The sequence below is a fragment of the Gymnodraco acuticeps genome, unplaced genomic scaffold (genome assembly GCF_902827175.1).
Source record: "Gymnodraco acuticeps unplaced genomic scaffold, fGymAcu1.1, whole genome shotgun sequence".
NCBI classification, from domain to species: domain Eukaryota; kingdom Metazoa; phylum Chordata; class Actinopteri; order Perciformes; family Bathydraconidae; genus Gymnodraco; species Gymnodraco acuticeps.
Window position 1 is genome coordinate 615,244 of NW_022990886.1, and position 21,880 is coordinate 637,123.

At 39.5% G+C, this 21,880-nt stretch overlaps 1 protein-coding gene across 1 annotated transcript; it reads left to right on the forward strand.

Annotated features, from left to right (window-relative positions):
- The first annotated feature begins 15,301 nt into the window (after positions 1-15,301).
- Positions 15,302-16,037, forward strand: LOC117557613 (lactose-binding lectin l-2-like). The gene has a single exon (XM_034233514.1). It carries the CDS (start codon positions 15,470-15,472, stop codon positions 15,947-15,949), a length of 480 nt encoding a protein of 159 aa, XP_034089405.1. The 5' UTR covers positions 15,302-15,469; the 3' UTR covers positions 15,950-16,037.
- Positions 16,038-21,880: the final 5,843 nt, after the last annotated feature.

The window sequence follows — 21,880 nt, forward strand, 5'->3', positions numbered from 1 at the left end:
GTAAATAAACCAACCCACTGCTATAATCACACTCTCGACCTTGTTCTGACTTATGGTATTGAAATTGAGCAACTATTAGTCGAACCGCATAATCCTGCTTTATCCGACCATTTCTTAGTAACTTTTGAAGTACTGTTACGAGACTACAAAGCATTAGTCAAAAGCTCCTGCAGCAGAAACCTATCTGTTAGTGCTATAGCCAAATTTAAGGAAGAGATTCCACCAATACTTAACTCGATAGCATGTCTGCATGTAAGGGAGGAAACTTATACAAAATGTACACCACCCCAAATTGATCATGTTGTTGATAGTGCTACAGATGCGCTGCGAATAAAATTAGACTCTGTTGCTCCTTTGAAAAAGAAGAAAATAAAACAACATAGATTAGCTCCATGGCATAATGCCGAAACCCGCAAAATAAAGCAAAAGTCGAGACAACTTGAAAGGATATGGCGTTCCACTAAACTTGAAGAATCTCGTTTAATTTGGCATATTACTCTCAATGAATATAAGAAAGCATTGCGTAAAGCGAGAGCAGCGTACTACTCTTCATTAATAGATGAGAATAAGAATAATGCAAGATTTCTTTTCAGCACTGTAGCCAGGCTGACAGAAAGCCACAGCTCGATTGAGCCTTCTATTCCCATAGCACTCAGTAGTAATGATTTTATGTGCTTTTTTAACGATAAAATTGTTACTCTTAGAAACAAAATTAATGACCTCTTGCCTTTGACCAGTATAGTGTTATCAACAGCTCCCGGAAACGTAAGTTCTAATATTACACTAGATAGTAAACTAGAATGCTTTTCAGCCATAAACCTTGAACAATTAAATTCAATGATTCTCTCTTCTAAACCATCAACGTGCATGTTAGACCCAATTCCAACTAAGCTGTTGAAGGAAGTTTTTCCATTAATTAGCACTTATTTATTAAATATTATGAATATGTCTTTATTATCAGGCTATGTTCCACAATCATTCAAAGTAGCAGTGATAAAACCGCTTCTTAAAAAGCACAACCTCGATCCAGAGGTTTTAGCCAACTATAGACCTATTTCTAATCTTCCGTTCCTCTCAAAAATTCTTGAGAAAGCGGTCGCAAAACAGTTGTGTGATTACTTAAAAAACAATGATTTATTTGAAGCTTTTCAGTCTGGCTTTAGAACACATCATAGCACAGAGACAGCTCTGGTTAAAGTCACAAATGACATTCTAATAGCCTCTGACAAGGGACGTGTCTCTATTCTTGTTTTGCTCGATCTCAGTGCTGCATTTGATACTATCGACCATGATATCTTATTGCAAAGACTAGAGCACTTAGTTGGCATACAGGGAACTGCTTTAGACTGGTTTAGGTCCTATCTATCTGAACGCTCTCAGTTTGTACGTGTCAATGATGAATCTTCCACGCAAACCAAAGTTAGCCATGGAGTGCCACAGGGCTCAGTGCTCGGACCTATTTTGTTCACATTATATATGCTTCCGTTAGGCAATATTATAAGGAATCATTCTGTAAACTTTCATTGTTATGCGGATGATACTCAACTATATTTATCAATCAAGCCTGATGAAATTAATCATCTAAATAAAATTCAAGACTGCCTTAAGGACTTAAAAACGTGGATGACCTTAAACTTTTTGATGTTAAACACGACCAAAACTGAAGTTATTGTACTTGGCCCGAAGAATCTACGAAACAAATTATCTAAGGATATACTAACTATGGATGGCATTAATTTGGCCTCCAGTGAGACTGTAAGGAATCTTGGTGTTATATTTGATCAGGATTTATCCTTTAACGCCCACATAAAATCAATTTCAAGGACCGCCTACTTCCATCTACGTAACATTGCAAAAATCAGGCATATCTTGCCTCAAAACGATGCAGAGAAACTAGTCCATACATTTGTTACTTCAAGGCTGGATTATTGTAACTCTTTATTATCAGGGTGTACCAAGAAGTCAGTCAAGTCGCTTCAGCTGATTCAAAATGCTGCGGCTCGTGTACTAACCAGAGTTAGGAAAAGGGACCACATTACTCCTGTTCTGGCTGCCTTACACTGGCTCCCTATAGAACACAGGATAGAATTTAAAATTCTTCTTCTCGCCTACAAAGCCCTTAATGGGCAGGCGCCATCTTACCTTAAAGAACTCATTATACCCTACTGTCCTACTAGGGCATTGCGTTCCAAGAATGCAGGGTTGTTGGTTGTTCCTAGAGTCTCTAAAAGTACAATGGGAGCCAGAGCCTTTTCTTATCAAGCTCCACATTTGTGGAATCAGCTTCCAGTTTGTGTTCGGGCGGCAGACACCCTATCCGTTTTTAAGAGTGCGCTTAAGACCTTCCTTTTTGATAAAGCTTATAGTTAGGGCTGATTAGATCCAGCCCCTAGTTTTGCTGATATAGGCTTAGTTTGTCGGGGGATATCTTACTTCTTCCTTCTCTCTGTCTATACCTGTGTACTCTCATGTTCCGATTAACCCAGCTTCCCCAAATGTCTTTATTTTTGGTGTCTATATACGCCGGGATCCGGAGTCATGGATGATCCTGCGCTCCTCTGTCCTGGATCGCGAGCCCTGGATCTTGAGTCGTGGCTGTGGTCCTGGATCATAGGTCCTGGATGGATATCCTCGTGGATTCATCTTCCTATTATACACACATGCATTTCCAAACATTTGGACTACCTATGTTGCAAATGTATTATCTTTTCAATTTACACACGGCATCTATTGCACGTCTGTCCGTCCTGGGAGAGGGATCCCTCCTCTGTTGCTCTCCCTGAGGTTTCTCCCATTTTTCCCTTTAAACTGTGGGTTTTCTCCGGAAGTTTTTCCTTGTACGATGTGAGGGTCTAAGGACAGAGGGTGTCGTATTGTCATACTGATATTTTGTACAAACTGTAAAGTCCACTGAGACAAATGTAACATTTGTGATATTGGGCTATATAAATAAACATTGATTGATTGATTGATTGACTACTCAAAGCACAACTTCTACAGTGAGAGTTAGATTACTCACCCTTTGAAAGTGTCCCACCGTGCAGTCCCTACACTGAAAGCAGACAAGGTTCCCCCACAGAGGGCGAGGAACCTGTAACACAAACATAGTCAATTATATTGCCCACAATCTGCACACAAGAAAACAATGGACAGAAAATAAAACAAAAAAAGCACTCGACAATAGTCTTTTTAAAAAACAAACGCAACATAATAGTAGCCAGCTCAAACACCAATTCAATATAACATTAAAAGAAGGTTAAAAACCAGGCTTACTTTTACAGAGCAATAGATCCTCCTGGCTCAATCCAGGAGGGGAAACGGTCATACTCAGCTCCATGCCCGGCGCCGTGGGAGGGCCAGGCCCTCCCATTTGACATTCCTGCCCTAACCCAATAAACACGACTTTTATTATTTATGAGAAAAAAAAAATATATATTTTGTTTTTAATTATAAATAAAGTGAATTTGTATGATACGATGTATGTGATGTCAGATAGTAACTAAAACAAAAAATCGCAGGCTACGTCAAATAAATTCATGTGTCTGTTGTGACTCCCATTTCTGTTTGAATTACAAAATGGACATCAGAAATTGGCTTAAAAGGTCTAAGGATTTATTAAAACAGGGCTGTCAACATTTGAGTTCAGCTTTGAGTGAGATTTTGTTTTGGTGAACCGAAAAAAGAAACGTTCATGTAGGCTACAGTGTTACAAATGTATTGAACATGTACAAACTAGGGTTTCCCATTAATGTACCGGGCGCTACAGTGGAATATGCACAAACACAGTGTACCCGCGACTCTTACAATCAAGTGCTATTTTATAAGTGGGGGGCGGGGTCCTCACCTCCTCTAGGGGGGTCGTGGGCATACTCCCCCTGGAAGATTTTTTTTTTAAATATTGAAGTTAAATTCATCAACCTGGTTCATTTTGAGAGCAAAATGAATTTATGGATACATCTCTCAACATCCATATGAAACATAACTGTAAACAGATTTTCTTTCTCTTTATGGATATTTTACAAATCACTCACCTTTTAAACTGTATTCTTGTTTTACTGTGATATAGTATTTCATAACTGTTTTTCATTTATTCTCATAAATGGTGACCAAAATGTTTGAGACCCACTGAGATAACTATACTAAAGTTAACTATCTAAACACTCAGAGAGTCCCTTACCTCACTGATCTGTAATTATCTCTCAGTCTGACAGCAGAAAGCTCTACACTCCTTGTTTTAGAAACAGCTTCTAATATCCGTTAGCGCAGCTAGCTAACTAGATCGAACAACAACAATGCAAATAGTGAATTTGGTAGAAATATACTGTATAATAGTAAAGTTATTCAAGATAATGCCATATTTATTGAAGATTTTACATTAGCCTATAAATATTCCCCCGAATTATTCAAATGTATATTCTTCCAAACTCCTTGCTGTAGTATGACACACAGGAGACTATTGATGTGTGTAGTAAGTTTGGTAGTAATAATCTGTATAATAGTGATTGAATATTATTGTATTCTCTTTTTTCGGAGATGCACTTTGCAGACGGTCCCTGAGCACTCGTTTCTTCCCCGGCTGCAGGTAGAGACCAATGTAATGTGTCCAGCTCGGAGGACTGCGCGTATTGGCTTTTTTTTTTAATCAAAATGTGATTGTAGTTCGTTGTCCTCCTTACCACGGTACTTAGGAAACGTCATTTGTGTCTGAATAACGTTTTGTTCATGAGTTATTGATCCGTGAAATCCGAATCTCCCTATATCGTTCCAACTTGACTGAACTAAGCCAGAAGACCGTCTCATTTCGTAGACCGCTCGGTTTGCTGTTCCTTCACTTTATTTTTATATTAATATACATTTATTTTGGATGAAACCTTAGCGTGAGGAATGGCATGTGTGGCGTGAGTGCGTGAGATATAGGTTAATTGCGTGACTCTCATGCTCAATGCGTGAGTGTTGGCAGCCCTGATTAAAACGAAATAGCGCTGGAAGAACTGCAGCCGATGGTGCTGCTGGCGACCCTGCACCTCCAGCAGCACGCCTTAATGTCACAAGCTTGACCTCGGCAAACCCCGGGTCTGCTCAGCTCTATGGATTAAACACAAAAACAGATGTTATAAATAATAATAATAATAATAAAAGCTAGAATAAAGTTAACAAACGTCCATTGCCAGTTTCCCGGGTTGCTTGGCTGGTTATGAGCACTTCTACACTCGTAGGCTACAAGATGCTGAAAAACGATTACAACGTTTACCATATTAAACACCTAACGTATCTTGCCCTCGCCCTAATACAATCCAAACTGAGACACTTCCATAGGTTAATTTAAAAGACCATAAACCACCTTAAAACCGCGAGTCCTACCTTGAGGGAGATAACGGTGAGAACCCAGCCAAGAGAAAGGTTAACTGAAACTGCAGGCGAAAGTTTTATAACTTACATTTTACCGATCACCGGTCATGTGATCACGTCACGTGACAATGACGTCACATTCCCACACATATATAAAGAAGCAGCCTGTCACTTGAAGCTTCACAATCTCCATCAACGGTTCAGTGCAACTTCAACAGACAGAGACGGTGACATCATCATCATGCTGGTTTTCCTCTTTCTGTTGGGCCTGGCTCTGGGTGCTGTGTCTTCTTCAGATGACCCTGAAATGGTGCTTGAGCGTAGCAGCTGTCCCTCATTCTGGTTCTCCTTCAACGGCCGCTGCTACAAGTACATCGCCACAAAGATGACCTGGGCTGATGCAGAGCTCCACTGTCTGTCCCAGGGAGGCAACCTAGCGACTAAAACTAAATAAAAAATAGCTGACGAAATTAACACTAGTTTTAAGATACGTGGCAAACTGAGGTAAACAGTTCATGCAGACCAAATGTGGGTTACGTTTAATATTGGGTTTCGATACCATCCTTAAATTAAATAATTTCTCATGAATTGTTTATTGCTATTTTTTTTATCACGCGTGTTCATATTGCGATGACAACGAAAATATGATTTCTCAGTCAACACTATAGCAACAGCTCTTTCTAACCTCTTTGAGTGATCTGTTTGTGCTCTATTCCAGCAGAACCAACTCACACCTTCCCTCATGTGTCTGACTCTTTTATGACTATATTGCATTATTTATGGTTATTTAATGAAACATGTCCTGATTGTGCTCTTATGTTGCTGTCGTTTCAGGACACTGATGATGAGGACTCGTTCCGCGACCTTGAAATTGGGATCCTCCTGGTTGAGCATGAAGGTGCTGGTCCCTCATCTTCATCTCGCTGAAGATCATCCTTGAGGGACAAGCTGTGATCGCCAACATCCAAGACCTGCCAAACGCGAAGTTCATGCTGTTTGGTCTTACATACGCACTGCATCTCAACTGCCCCAAGCCTATGATGCTCACATTCCAGTTCATCCAAAAGGTTCTTCTCACGTTGGGCCAAGATGAACTAAAGCCAAGGTTGCAAACATTGAAGAACCAGCTTACAATGTAAAGAAATGCACTGACACTTGTACTGCTGTTCAGCTGCTACCAGTGACATCATAATGTTCAGCACTGTTCGCTGACCTTTCACTGTCAGGTTGTTAAATGTTGTGGGTTTTAATTCCTGTCTTTACTTGTCTTCTGGTTGACAAGGTTATTTTTGTCAATAAAAACATTGGAATATTTAAAGGTATTGTTTCATGTTTTCCCTTCCATACAATTCTGTTGAAACAATGTATAAATGCAATCCCCAAATCAAAATGGTACAATTAATTTGATTAAAATACATGTTATATTAACACATGATATTAAGCAGTGATACATGTTATTTATATTTAACTTAACCAAGTTATTTCATACAACCAAGACATCATTTATGTGAACTAATGAAACTAAGATAAGTCTACTTAGTTCTACGTGTATACAACTTAACCGGTTACGTTTCTTGCTTGTGTAAAAACGTAAGTGGTTTGAGGCAACGGGTTTCTACGCACATTTCTAGGCCGGGCTAAGAGTGGGCACTTTTGTTTCACCCGGTTATTTTCCAGTACCTCTTCAAATAAAACAAAGGAAAAACCCATGAAGGTTGATTTTTCTAATTTAAATTGTCAATATATACAAGTGTATATATTTTGAATAATTCATTTTGTTTTCCAACAAAAACCAATAATCATTCATTTTATATGAATCGCATTGGATTCTGAGACGCAGGTGATGATAAACATGTCTGTAACAATTCACCATGCTGCCACTTTTTGAGTTTCACGCCATGTGAAAGAGAAACATGATAAGTAGTGTCCCTGTCCATTAAACACCTGTTGTTCCCATAACCAGAACATTAGTGACGGTACTTTTCCCAATGAATCATGTCTCTAAGACTCATCACTTTGAAGCATTCCTAAATAAAATCTGTGCAAAAGTTAATGTTGATTGAACAAAATAACACAAACAATAACCAAAGCAGGACTATACGGTCAACAGAAAAGAGCAGGTTCAGCCCATTCGTCATCCACACACCAGGTGCCGTAAATACCTGACCACATGTGATAATTGAATGATATACAACTGTGGTTAAAATAAATAGGCATAATAAGCAATGGCAAAAATGTAATAGTTCATCAATATTATTTACGATATTTTTAAAAAGGTGTAGAAATAATTCCTTTGATTAACCCCTGGAGCGACCAGTGTGAATATGTAACATTCATGAAAATAAAGGTTAGAAAAAAGGACTTCAGTTCACACACATATACAAGTGTACATCTGTGTCTTTATTGTTGTCAAAGGCATGTTAACAAAACAGGTGAATACGTAACATCTCAGTTGCTAAGGACAAGTTGTGCGAGATGCACAAACTGAGGGAAGAGTTGTTGAACACCTCCTATCATTCCACATCCCTGACCAGTTGTTGTGTACACAGTCTTCACCTTTTCGGTTGTTTGGTTCTCCTTTTTTCCAAAAGAAAAACTTGGCTACACACCCATCAGACCACATCCAACTTCCTTCTTTGTGGATGTCACTGAGTCCGATCCATGTTGGTCCCTGAGCAAGGTCAAAGTTTTTGATCAGGAGTTTGACAAAAGACTCTTCTCGTTTACAGTCCTGTGTTAAATTTCCTTTTTAATCATATTTAGTCACCTTCATCCTGTTTTAATTTAGTCAAGTTTTAGTAGACTAAAAGTCTGAGCATTTAAGTCTTATTTTAGTCAAAGAAAACTAATTATTTTAGTCTACTTTTTGTCAATGAAAACTGTTGAGTCTTTTTTAGTCATCAGATTATATAGAACATTTCAGTCAAACTAGTCTAGCCAAAACCAATAATTTGGTATTCGGTTAACGCGACCACTGCTCCCAAGCCCTGTTGTTGCCCTTTTATTTTCTGATAAATAAGGTTAGTTAGACCATGAGTTAGACCCGAGTCTTCCTGACAGTTCACAGTGTGCCGCTGGCCCGGTATAATGCAAGTGTACCGCCGTGCGCAGCACAGACACACAGCTGCTGTCAAGCCGCAGCACAGACACACAGCTGCTGTCAAGCCGCAGCACAGACACACAGCTGCTGTCCAGCCGCAGCACAGACACACAGCTGCTGTCCAGCCGCAGCACCGGAAATGGAACTGCTGGGAGAAAAACGGACTATCAGAGATGTAACGTTATCTTTGATAATATTTCGTCTCCTCCTTTTTCGTCAACGAAAGTAAAGAGAGATTTTGGCATAGTTTTTATTTAGTAAACTACATTTTCGTCTCGTCACTTTTCGTCAACGATATTGCATGTTGATTTCGTTACAGTTATTGTTTCAGGGTTCTTACACCTTTTCCAAAGTCAAATTCAAGCACTTTTCAAGCATTTTCAAGGTGCATTTTCAAGCATCTTACTGCTGTTGTAAATTACATATTTATATACACATACTTATTCTCAAATGATTATTTCCCAACCTCACATTAAATCAGATGTTCTTTATGCTATAAACAACCAAATGTGTGTTTCACAATAGCATTCTACATGAGGATGACAAATTAAAGGAAATAAAACTACATTTAATATTTCAAAATGAGTGACCCATCTGTACGTAGACTGGGCATCCCATATAACCTGGCTGAGCCAATATAAAACAACCAGCCAAATAACTTCTCAATACATTATTGATTACTATTTTTGAGGTACTTTTAGGTTGGCAGTAAACATAAGTCAGAGGTAAATGGTGTACTTTTACTCCACTACATGTATTTAATACCTTCAGTTACTTTATAAACTAAAAATATAATAAAGTGTTAAATCAGCCTTTAGTATGGAGTAAATTCACAAGCTCCCTGCAGTATACAAAGTCATTCAAACTAGCTGCACCTTTACCTGCTTTGAGAACACTTTAATGATCAATCATTATAAAACATATCATATATATTATTCTGAAATGGACTAATCTGCACAATGACTATACTGTCGCTACTTTAACTATATTTTGATGATAATACTTTTCTACTTTTACTTGAGGAACATTTGAATGCAGGACTTTTACTGTACAGAGTATTCCTACACTCTGGTACTTCTACTTTTACTCAAGTACAACATCTGAGTACATCTACTTTCACTACAAGATCTGAGTACTTCTATACTTTTACTCAAGTACAATATCTGAGGAGCTACTTATTCCACCTCTGGTAGCGTATTAGCCTGAATTGTAACCACAAAATCAGGCAGAGCTGCATAAACATAGACTCACAATGGTAACAAGTGGAAAATAATATTTACAAATGTGTACAATGATTTGTCATTTTGACTACTCAAGACACCTGACTTATACATCTTCAAAGGAAGACTGTTCATTCTACAATTACATGGGATTAAAGCAACATGTAGTTTTACTTGTATAATACTTCAAGATTTTATATTAAAGCCCGTTTCTAAAAGTATCAACCATAGCGACGAGGTCAAATCCTCAGTTTATAATTTATAACATACTAACAAGCTACGGTCTAATGTTTCGTGCCTGCGTCTTTTTGTCCGGTCGGGTCTTGGAAGACCCGAAGCTGTGTGGTTCATAAAAACATGTTCTTACTCAATATCAAGCCACGATTATTGTTTTTATTTGAAATCGTATAATGTCGGGCTTTTTTTGCCGTCTGCGAGGAAAATAAATGGGGCTCAGAGCTTCAGAATACTGAAATCTGTATTGATTTTTTTCCTTCCAATTTGTTATTATTTGTGACCCGCTCTCTCGAAATCAGTCAAAAATAGCAACGGCTCATTTAAAAAATAAACGTGGATTTGTGTAAAAAAACTAGTTTTTCAGGGTTCGGGTGTTTTGTTTGATTTTAAATAAACAAAGTCTTGGCTTTCAGAACATGAAACTGTTATTGCCAAAATCTCATAATAAAACATGTTTGAAGCTTGTAAAGGAAAGAAGAGGCACCTCTCTGGCATAGCTTGTGTTTAGCAACTGAGATATGACATCTTATTGAACCAGGTCACTGTTCACCCGTTACTCTGTTAACGTACCTTTGGCCACAAGACACAGATGTACACTTACTGTGAAAGTCCTTTTCGTGATATATGCAACATAATGGTTCACTTTATTAACAAGGAAACAATGCATTATTCATCACACACTTTGACAGTACATTTCCCCTTTAAAGCCAGTCTCCTTAACTGTTGCTGAACAGCAGACAGCAGCCTCTAAGTTATAGAAAGGTGCTGAATGTTTCAAATGTAGCTTAGTAGTAATTTAGCATCTGGGTACAAGGGTTTGCTGGTGTAACATTAAACAAGTGAAAAGAGTCAGTCTGGATTGCAGATTTTTTTTACATGAGGCACATAATTTCTCTTTATTCTGAGAAACAGTCTAATTTTAAAGATTATTTTTGTTAAACCTATTCAGCAATTGTTGGTCAGCAAGATCTACTAAATCAGAGCTGTGGTCTGTTCCTATTCAGTGTCATGGAAAGGCCTTGTGGTAGTCATTTGACTATTACCCTGTACGTTATGCCCACACAGACATCTCTGCTCACTGTTATTAGAGCATACGTATTGTACTATATTCCTGATTTTATTGTATATAGTTTATATTTGTGTTGCGGTGACAGGTTCATGTGCCATGTTTAGAGCTTTAGTGAAGTGCAATTGCATTTTCTGAAGGAAATACTTTTGTGGTTTGGAGCTACATGCTATAGTAATGTAAGAGTACCTGTTGTACCTCGTGGCCACTGGAGGGCAGCAGAGGAGCAAGTCAGTGCGACGATCAGTTGTGAATGAAAAGAAAAATGAGACGGATTACATTACATTGAGCTGACGCTTTTATCCAGAGCAATTTACAATACATTCGACCAGGAAGACACAACCTTGAAGAAAACAGAATCATATAAGTACATCAGGTTTCATAGAGCCAAACATTTCAAGTGCTACTCAACTGGCTATATATAAGCCAGTCCTTTATTAGTATATAAGTGCTCTGTTAGCAGTTCTTTGTTAGTAATTCTATCGCTCGAAGTGGAGTCGAAAGAGATGAGTTTTCAGTCTGCGCCGGAAGATGTGCAGGCTTTCTGCCGTCCTGATTTCAATGGGGAGCTCATTCCACCATTTTGGAGCCAGGATAGCAAACCCACGTGTTTTTGCTGATGGGAACTTGGGTCCCCCTCGCAGCGAGGATGCAGCGAGTCGTTTGGCTGATGCAGACAGAGCGTAGTGCACGCGCTGGGGTGTACAGTTTAACCATGTCCTGGATGTAGGAAGGGCCAGATCCATTCACAGCATGGTAAGCAAGTACCATTGTCTTGAAGTGGATTCTAGCAGTTACCGGAAGCCAGTGAAGTGAGCGGAGGAGCGGCGTGGTGTGGGAAAATGTTGGAAGGTTGAAGACCAGACGAGCCGCTGCATTCTGGATGAGCTGCAGAGGTCGGATGGCACATGCAGGTAGACCAGCCAGGAGGGAGTTGCAGTATAGTCTAGGCGTGAGATGACGAGAGCCTGGACCAGAACCTGCGTTGTCAGACACAAAGCAATAAGTCTCCCCTGAAATAAATAAATGTTGTATACGATATATCCATACAAGCTTATGGTCTTTTTTGCCTAATGTTCATCTTCATTTTGCACAAGCTGGGAATTATTTGTGGTAATGTGGTGGCTCAATTAACGGTTTACAAACCTTTAGTGTGATGGGCATCTTGGTCTTCACTTGCTATAAAAGCGTTTTAAAAACAGACCATTATCCCTCCCGACCAACATCTTCTGGAGATTGTAAAGAACATTTGTTTTGGTCTGGCAATGTTTAGCACTGCCAATATTTGACTTAATATAATTTACTCCTTGGAAAAAATGTATAGAAGGTTTAGTGCGACATCTCCAGGTGAGCAGGTAGTCTGTTTTTGCTTATGTTAAGGTGTGGTTGTGTTTAGTGTTGCCAAGTTCAGTTGACCAATCACATATTAGGCCAACAGTGAAAACACCCTCTCTGATGCATATGTGGTAACTGTGGCCACCTTTAAATAGCTGAAAACACCAACTCCTGTTAAGGGGATGGAGGAACCTGTGGACCCTCAATCTAAATCCAAAGTTGTTTTGCAGATGTTGGGGCTTCCCTTCACAAGGACAATAACAGAGGCATTCATTACCAAATAGAATGCAGCTTTATGTCACAAATATACATGTTAAAATGTCAATGTTCAGCAGCTATCAATGGGTAAAAGGGTGAACATACTTTACACTATAACATTGTGTGTTTACCCTCCTCAGATGTGCAGGTCTGGTCCACAAGGTCACAATGCCTGCTAACTGTCAGGGACAAAAACAGAACAAAAGCTTGCACTACTCAAAGCACAACTTCTACAGTGAGAGTTAGATTACTCACCCTTTGAAAGTGTCCCACCGTGCAGTCCCTACACTGAAAGCAGACAAGGTTCCCCCACAGAGGGAGAGGAACCTGTAACACAAACAGTCAATTATATTGCCCACAATCTGCACACAAGAAAACAATGGACAGAAAATAAAACAAAAAAAGCACTAGACAGTAGTCTTTTTAAAAAACAAACGCAACATAATAGTAGCCAGCTCAAACACCAATTCAATATAACATTAAAAGAAGGTTAAAAACCAGGCTTAATTTTACAGAGCAATAGATCCTCCTGGCTCAATCCAGGAGGGGAAACGGTCATACTCAGCTCCATGTCCGGCGCCGTGGGAGGGCCAGGCCCTCCCATTTGACATTCCTGCCCTCCCCCAATAAACACGACTTTTATTATTTATAAGAAAATATATATATATATTTTTTTTTAATTATAAATAAACTGAATTTGTATGCTACGATGTATGTGATGTCAGATGGTAACTAAAACAAAAAATCGCAGGCTACGTCAGATAAATTCATGTGTCTGTTGTGATTTGTGATTCGTCCACATTTAGACCAATCACAGCGTCACACTCTGCCGCCTATTCTTGATTTGGTTATTGTGCATTCTGTAGACTCCCATTTCTGTTTGAATTACAAAATGGACATCAGAAATTGGCTTAAAAGGTCTAAGGATTTATTAAAACAGGGCTGTCAACATTTGAGTTCAGCTTTGAGTGAGATTTTGTTTTGGTGAACCGAAAAAAGAAACGTTCATGTAGGCTACAGTGTTACAAATGTATTGAACATGTACAAACTAGGGTTTCCCATTAATGTACCGGGCGCTACAGTGGAATATGCACAAACACAGTGTACCCGCGACTCTTACAATCAAGTGCTATTTTATAAGTGGGGGGGGGGGTTCCTCACCTCCTCTAGGGGGGTCGTGGGCATACTCCCCCTGGAAGATTTTTGTTTTAAATATTGAAGTTAAATTCATCAACCTGGTTCATTTTGAGAGCCAAATGAATTTATGGATACATCTCTCAACATCCATATGAAACAGAACTGTAAACAGATTTTCTTTTTCTTTATGGATATTTTACAAATCACTCACCTTTTAAACTGTATTCTTATTTTACTGTCATATAGTATTTCATAACTGTTTTTCATTTATTCTCATAAATGGTGACCAAAATGTTTGAGACCCACTGAGATAACTAGACTAAAGTTAACTATCTAAACACTCAGAGAGTCCCTTACCTCACTGATCTGTAGTTATCTCTCAGTCTGACAGCAGAGAGCTCTACACTCCTTGTTTTAGAAACAGCTTCTAATATCCGTTAGCGCAGCTAGCTAACCAGATGCTAGCAACAACAATGCAAATAGTGAATTTGGTAGAAATATACTGTATAATAGTAAAGTTATTCAAGATAATGCCATATTTATTGAAGATTTTACATTAGCCTATAAATATTCCCCCGAATTATTCAAATGTATATTCTTCCAAACTCCTTGCTGTAGTATGACACACAGGAGACTATTGATGTGTGTAGTGAGTTTGGTAGTAATAATCTGTATAATAGTGATTGAATATTATTGTATTCTCTTTTTTCGGAGATGCACTTTGCAGACGGTCCCTGAGCACTCGTTTATTCCCCGGCTGCAGATAGAGACCAATGTAATGTGTCCAGCTCGGAGGACGGCGCGTATTGGCTTTTTTTTTGATCAAAATGTGATTGTAGTTCGTTGTCCTCCTTACCACGGTACTTAGGAAACGTCATTTGTGTCTGAATAACGTTTTGTTCATGAGTTATTGATCCGTGAAATCCGAATCTCCCAATATCGTTCCAACTTTACTGAACTAAGCCAGAAGACCGTCTCATTTCGTAGACCGCTCGGTTTGCTGTTCCTTCACTTTATTTTTATATTTATATACATTTATTTTGGATGAAACCTTTGCGTGAGGAATGGCATGTGTGGCGTGAGTGCGTGAGATATGGGTTAATTGCGTGACTCTCATGCTCAATGCGTGAGTGTTGACAGCCCTGATTAAAACGAAATAGCTCTGAAAGAACTGCAGCCGATGGTGCTGCTGGCGACCCTGCACCTCCAGCAGCACGCCTTAATGTCACAAGCTTGACCTCGGCAAACCCCGGGTCTGCTCAGCTCTATGGATTAAACACAAAAACAGATGTTATAAATAATAATAATAATAAAAGCTAGAATAAAGTTAACAAACGTCCATTGCCAGTTTCCCGGGTTGCTTGGCTGGTTATGAGCACTTCTACACTCGTAGGCTACAAGATGCTGAAAAACGATTACAACGTTTACCATATTAAACACCTAACGTATCTTGCCCTCGCCCTAATACAATCCAAACTGAGACTCTTCCATAGGTTAATTTAAAAGACCATAAACCACCTTAAAACGGCGAGTCCTACCTTGAGGGAGATAACGGTGAGCACCCAGCCAAGAGAAAGGTTAACTGAAACTGCAGGCGAAAGTTTTATAACTTACATTTTACCGATCACCGGTCATGTGATCACGTCACGTGACAATGACGTCACATTCCCACACATATATAAAGAAGCAGCCTGTCACTTGAAGCTTCACAATCTCCATCAACGGTTCAGTGCAACTTCAACAGACAGAGACGGTGACATCATCATCATGCTGGTTTTCCTCTTCCTGTTGGGCCTGGCTCTGGGTGCTGTGTCTTCTTCAGATGACCCTGAAATGGTGCTTGAGCGTAGCAGCTGTCCCTCATTCTGGTTCTCCTTCAACGGCCGCTGCTACAAGTACATCGCCACAAAGATGACCTGGGCTGATGCAGAGCTCCACTGTCTGTCCCAGGGAGGCAACCTAGTGTCTATCCACGGTAAACGAGAAGAGTCTTTTGTCAAACTCCTGATCAAAAACTTTGACCTTGCTCAGGGACCAACATGGATCGGACTCAGTGACATCCACAAAGAAGGAAGTTGGATGTGGTCTGATGGGTGTGTAGCCAAGTTTTTCTTTTGGAAAAAAGGAGAACCAAACAACCGAAAAGGTGAAGACTGTGTACACAACAACTGGTCAGGGATGTGGAATGATAGGAGGTGTTCAACAACTCTTCCCTCAGTTTGTGCATCTCGCACAACTTGTCCTTAGCAACTGAGATGTTACGTATTCACCTGTTTTGTTAACATGCCTTTGACAACAATAAAGACACAGATGTACACTTGTATATGTGTGTGAACTGAAGTCCTTTTTTCTAACCTTTATTTTCATGAATGTTACATATTCACACTGGTCGCTCCAGGGGTTAATCAAAGGAATTATTTCTACACCTTTTTAAAAATATCGTAAATAATATTGATGAACTATTACATTTTTGCCATTGCTTATTATGCCTATTTATTTTAACCACAGTTGTATATCATTCAATTATCACATGTGGTCAGGTATTTACGGCACCTGGTGTGTGGATGACGAATGGGCTGAACCTGCTCTTTTCTGTTGACCGTATAGTCCTGCTTTGGTTATTGTTTGTGTTATTTTGTTCAATCAACATTAACTTTTGCACAGATTTTATTTAGGAATGCTTCAAAGTGATGAGTCTTAGAGACAGTGATTCATTGGGAAAAGTACCGATCACTAATGTTCTGGTTATGGGAACAACAGGTGTTTAATGGACAGGGACACTACTTATCATGTTTCTCTTTCACATGGCGTGAAACTCAAAAAGTGGCAGCATGGTGAATTGTTACAGACATGTTTATCATCACCTGCGTCTCAGAATCCAATGTGTTTCATATAAAATGAATGATTATTGGTTTTTGTTGGAAAACAAAATGAATTATTCAAAATATATACACTTGTATATATTGACAATTTAAATTAGAAAAATCAACCTTCATGGGTTTTTCCTTTGTTTTATTTGAAGAGGTACTGGAAAATAACCGGGTGAAACAAAAGTGCCCACTCTTAGCCCGGCCTAGAAATGTGCGTAGAAACCCGTTGCCTCAAACCACTTACGTTTTTGCTTGACAAACCCCGTGTCCTCAACCTCTGATTGGATGTTGGAGTGGCAGTGCGCGAAGTTTACGCTGAGCGACAAACAGCATTTTGAAATGGAATGAAACCAAGCCCCCGGTGCGCCGGACTCAGATGAAAATATTCGTGCTGGCCAAACGGCGGTACTACACTTCCGTTTGGTTGCCAGGCCCGGAAACACTTTTTCCCATTGACTTACATGGGGAAAGAGTGGTCTGTAACTCGTTGGATACTTTTTTTTAAACTAAATGACTCAAGTTTACTTATCAATACTAAACCAAAATTAAATTATACCTCCTTTGAAAGTCTCGTTTTTAGTCTTACGCATCTGACCTGGAAAACTTTGCAGCCAATCTTATTTGTTACAGTGTACCGTGCACCAGGTCCTTATTCAGAATTCTTATCTGAATTCTCTGAGTTTTTATCAACTTTGGTTCTTAAAACAGATAAAGTAATTATCGTAGGTGACTTTAATATTCATGTTGACGATGATAAAAATAGCCTTACTGTTGCATTTAACTCTATATTAGATTCTGTTGGTTTTTGTCAGAGTGTAAATAAACCAACCCACTGCTATAATCACACTCTCGACCTTGTTCTGACTTATGGTATTGAAATTGAGCAACTATTAGTCGAACCGCATAATCCTGCTTTATCCGACCATTTCTTAGTAACTTTTGAAGTACTGTTACGAGACTACAAAGCATTAGTCAAAAGCTCCTGCAGCAGAAACCTATCTGTTAGTGCTATAGCCAAATTTAAGGAAGAGATTCCACCAATACTTAACTCGATAGCATGTCTGCATGTAAGGGAGGAAACTTATACAAAATGTACACCACCCCAAATTGATCATGTTGTTGATAGTGCTACAGATGCGCTGCGAATAAAATTAGACTCTGTTGCTCCTTTGAAAAAGAAGAAAATAAAACAACATAGATTAGCTCCATGGCATAATGTCGAAACCCGCAAAATAAAGCAAAAGTCGAGACAACTTGAAAGGATATGGCGTTCCACTAAACTTGAAGAATCTCGTTTAATTTGGCATATTACTCTCAATGAATATAAGAAAGCACTGCGTAAAGCGAGAGCAGCCTACTACTCTTCATTAATAGATGAGAATAAGAATAATGCAAGATTTCTTTTCAGCACTGTAGCCAGGCTGACAGAAAGCCACAGCTCGATTGAGCCTTCTATTCCCATAGCACTCAGTAGTAATGATTTTATGTGCTTTTTTAACGATAAAATTGTTACTCTTAGAAACAAAATTAATGACCTCTTGCCTTTGACCAGTATAGTGTTATCAACAGCTCCCGGAAACGTACGTTCTAATATTACACTAGATAGTAAACTAGAATGCTTTTCAGCCATAAACCTTGAACAATTAAATTAAATGATTCTCTCTTCTAAACCATCAACGTGCATGTTAGACCCAATTCCAACTAAGCTGTTGAAGGAAGTTTTTCCATTAATTAGCACTTATTTATTAAATATTATGAATATGTCTTTATTATCAGGCTATGTTCCACAATCATTCAAAGTAGCAGTGATAAAACCGCTTCTTAAAAAGCACAACCTCGATCCAGAGGTTTTAGCCAATTATAGACCTATTTCCAATCTTCCGTTCCTCTCAAAAATTCTTGAGAAAGCGGTCGCAAAACAGTTGTGTGATTACTTAAAAAACAATGATTTATTTGAAGCTTTTCAGTCTGGCTTTAGAACACATCATAGCACAGAGACAGCTCTGGTTAAAGTCACAAATGACATTCTAATAGCCTCTGACAAGGGACGTGTCTCTATTCTTGTTTTGCTCGATCTCAGTGCTGCATTTGATACTATCGACCATGATATCTTATTGCAAAGACTAGAGCACTTAGTTGGCATACAGGGAACTGCTTTAGACTGGTTTAGGTCCTATCTATCTGAACGCTCTCAGTTTGTACGTGTCAATGATGAATCTTCCACGCAAACCAAAGTTAGCCATGGAGTGCCACAGGGCTCAGTGCTCGGACCTATTTTGTTCACATTATATATGCTTCCGTTAGGCAATATTATAAGGAATCATTCTGTACACTTTCATTGTTATGCGGATGATACTCAACTATATTTATCAATCAAGCCTGATGAAATTAATCATCTAAATAAAATTCAAGACTGCCTTAAGGACTTAAAAACGTGGATGACCTTAAACTTTTTGATGTTAAACACGACCAAAACTGAAGTTATTGTACTTGGCCCGAAGAATCTACGAAACAAATTATCTAAGGATATACTAACTATGGATGGCATTAATTTGGCCTCCAGTGAGACTGTAAGGAATCTTGGTGTTATATTTGATCAGGATTTATCCTTTAACGCCCACATAAAATCAATTTCAAGGACCGCCTACTTCCATCTACGTAACATTGCAAAAATCAGGCATATCTTGCCTCAAAACGATGCAGAGAAACTAGTCCATGCATTTGTTACTTCAAGGCTGGATTATTGTAACTCTTTATTATCAGGGTGTACCAAGAAGTCAGTCAAGTCGCTTCAGCTGATTCAAAATGCTGCGGCTCGTGTACTAACCAGAGTTAGGAAAAGGGACCACATTACTCCTGTTCTGGCTGCCTTACACTGGCTCCCTATAGAACACAGGATAGAATTTAAAATTCTTCTTCTCGCCTACAAAGCCCTTAATGGGCAGGTGCCATCTTACCTTAAAGAACTCATTATACCCTACTGTCCTACTAGGGCATTGCGTTCCAAGAATGCAGGGTTGTTGGTTGTTCCTAGAGTCTCTAAAAGTACAATGGAAGCCAGAGCCTTTTCTTATCAAGCTCCACATTTGTGGAATCAGCTTCCAGTTTGTGTTCGGGCGGCAGACACCCTATCCGTTTTTAAGAGTGCGCTTAAGACCTTCCTTTTTGATAAAGCTTATAGTTAGGGCTGATTAGATTCAGCCCCTAGTTTTGCTGATATAGGCTTAGTTTGTCGGGGGACATCTTACTTCTTCCTTCTCTCTGTCTATACTGTGAAGGTAAACTTCTGTTGTTGCAATGTTGAGGTAGAATGAAGGAGTCTGGAACCGTTGTTAGCCAAAAGCACTGAGAGTTTTATTGGAGAAAGTACAGACAATACGGCCGGGAGATCATCTTAGTTTCACACATGTCCAGTGCTCCACCAGCGATCTCTGAACCAAAAGACACAAAACATCTAACCAACACGAGGAGAGGCGGGCTTCCAGAAAGCCCGCGTATACCTAATCAATAGCCGATGCGAGACAATGGTCTGCTTGTCTCAAAGAGATGCTGCCAGGTCAACCCTCCCCCACGAACATAGGAGAAGCGTTTGACCTGTGACCTCAACCTACAGAGGAGTCTCTGACTGACTACAAGCAGATGTTTGCAGTATCACAGACTCTAAGGAACCATAAGAGACTCTATAAACAGATCAGATGAAAATATTCTCTTACATATACCTGTGTACTCTCATGTTCCGATTAACCCAGCTTCCCCAAATGTCTTTCTTTTTGGTGTCTATATACGCCGGGATCCGGAGTCATGGATGATCCTGCGCTCCTCTGTCCTGGATCACGAGCCCTGGATCTTGAGTCGTGGCTGTGGTCCTGGATCATAGGTCCTGGATGGATATCCTCGTGGATTCATCTTCCTATTATACACACATGCATTTCCAAACATTTGGACTACCTATGTTGCAAATGTATTATATTTTCAATTTACACACGGCATCTATTGCACGTCTGTCCGTCCTGGGAGAGGGATCCCTCCTCTGTTGCTCTCCCTGAGGTTTCTCCCATTTTTCCCTTTAAACTGTGGGTTTTCTTCGGAAGTTTTTCCTTGTACGATGTGAGGGTCTAAGGACAGAGGGTGTCGTATTGTCATACTGATATTTTGTACAAACTGTAAAGTCCACTGAGACAAATGTAACATTTGTGATATTGGGCTATATAAATAAACATTGATTGATTGATTGATAAATAAACTACCCAGTATGAACACTTGTATAGCCCTTATTAAAAACATTCGTTCCTCAAGTTGTACAAATGTGCTAATAACGTTATTCTGAGAGTTATTTCCCCCTGCATTATGAACGCGCATCTAACCCACGGGACCGCGCCGCCCGGCACGTTCATGTTACGTGTCCCGACCAATCAGAGCACACTGTGCTCACAGGGAGGGTGGGGCTGGAGCTATTGGAGCTACAACGAGCGGTTAAAGGCAGAGAGTGAAATTCAGTGAATACACGTAGTTTACAGAGATGCTGTATGAGAAAACAATGTGAGTTGCGTTTATCTTTACCCATGGATAAGAACGGATCCATATCGTCTTACTGCCATCCCACGGAGCTGTAATAATGGATATATTGCACATGTTTGCTGTAATTCATTATCATACTGGGCTGTATGATTAAATCTTGTACCGTAAATGTTGTATTAAATATAGTTAATATTACCGACATAATTAACGTCCCTGTAGCTTCGTATTGCACTAAGAAGCTTATTGCACTGTATATAAATATATATAAATATATTAGTGCTGTAAAAATTATCGCGTTAACGGCGGTAATTAATTTTTTAATTAATTGCGTTAAAATATTTAACGCATTTAACGCATGTGCAGAATGGCCCGCCCCATACGTGCCACCAGTGGCAGCGCCAGGGTATGGCTGGGGTAGGCTACACCCATACCAAGAAATGGCTTAGCCCCACCATGAAAAATGATGTTAAAGTAAGCAAAATAAAGTCTGAGTAAATTGCACAGACAGCAGTTAGTCAGATTGATTTCAATAGCCACGGTTTTGAAAACTTTTGTCACGTAGTGATCGTCTTCTCAATAGAACATCTTTGATAACGGCGTGGTGTTGTTGCAGGAAGTCCCGACGGAGAATACTTTTGCTGTAGTACAGGGGTGCACATAACTGGTACGCAGGTTATGCGCGTAATCTGAAATGCGTACCGTCACTTGTGTCACAAAGCGCATTTGCGTACCGACGTACTTGTGAAGCTTTTCCAGAAGGCGGTTAGATCACCGGACGACAGAGTCGGTC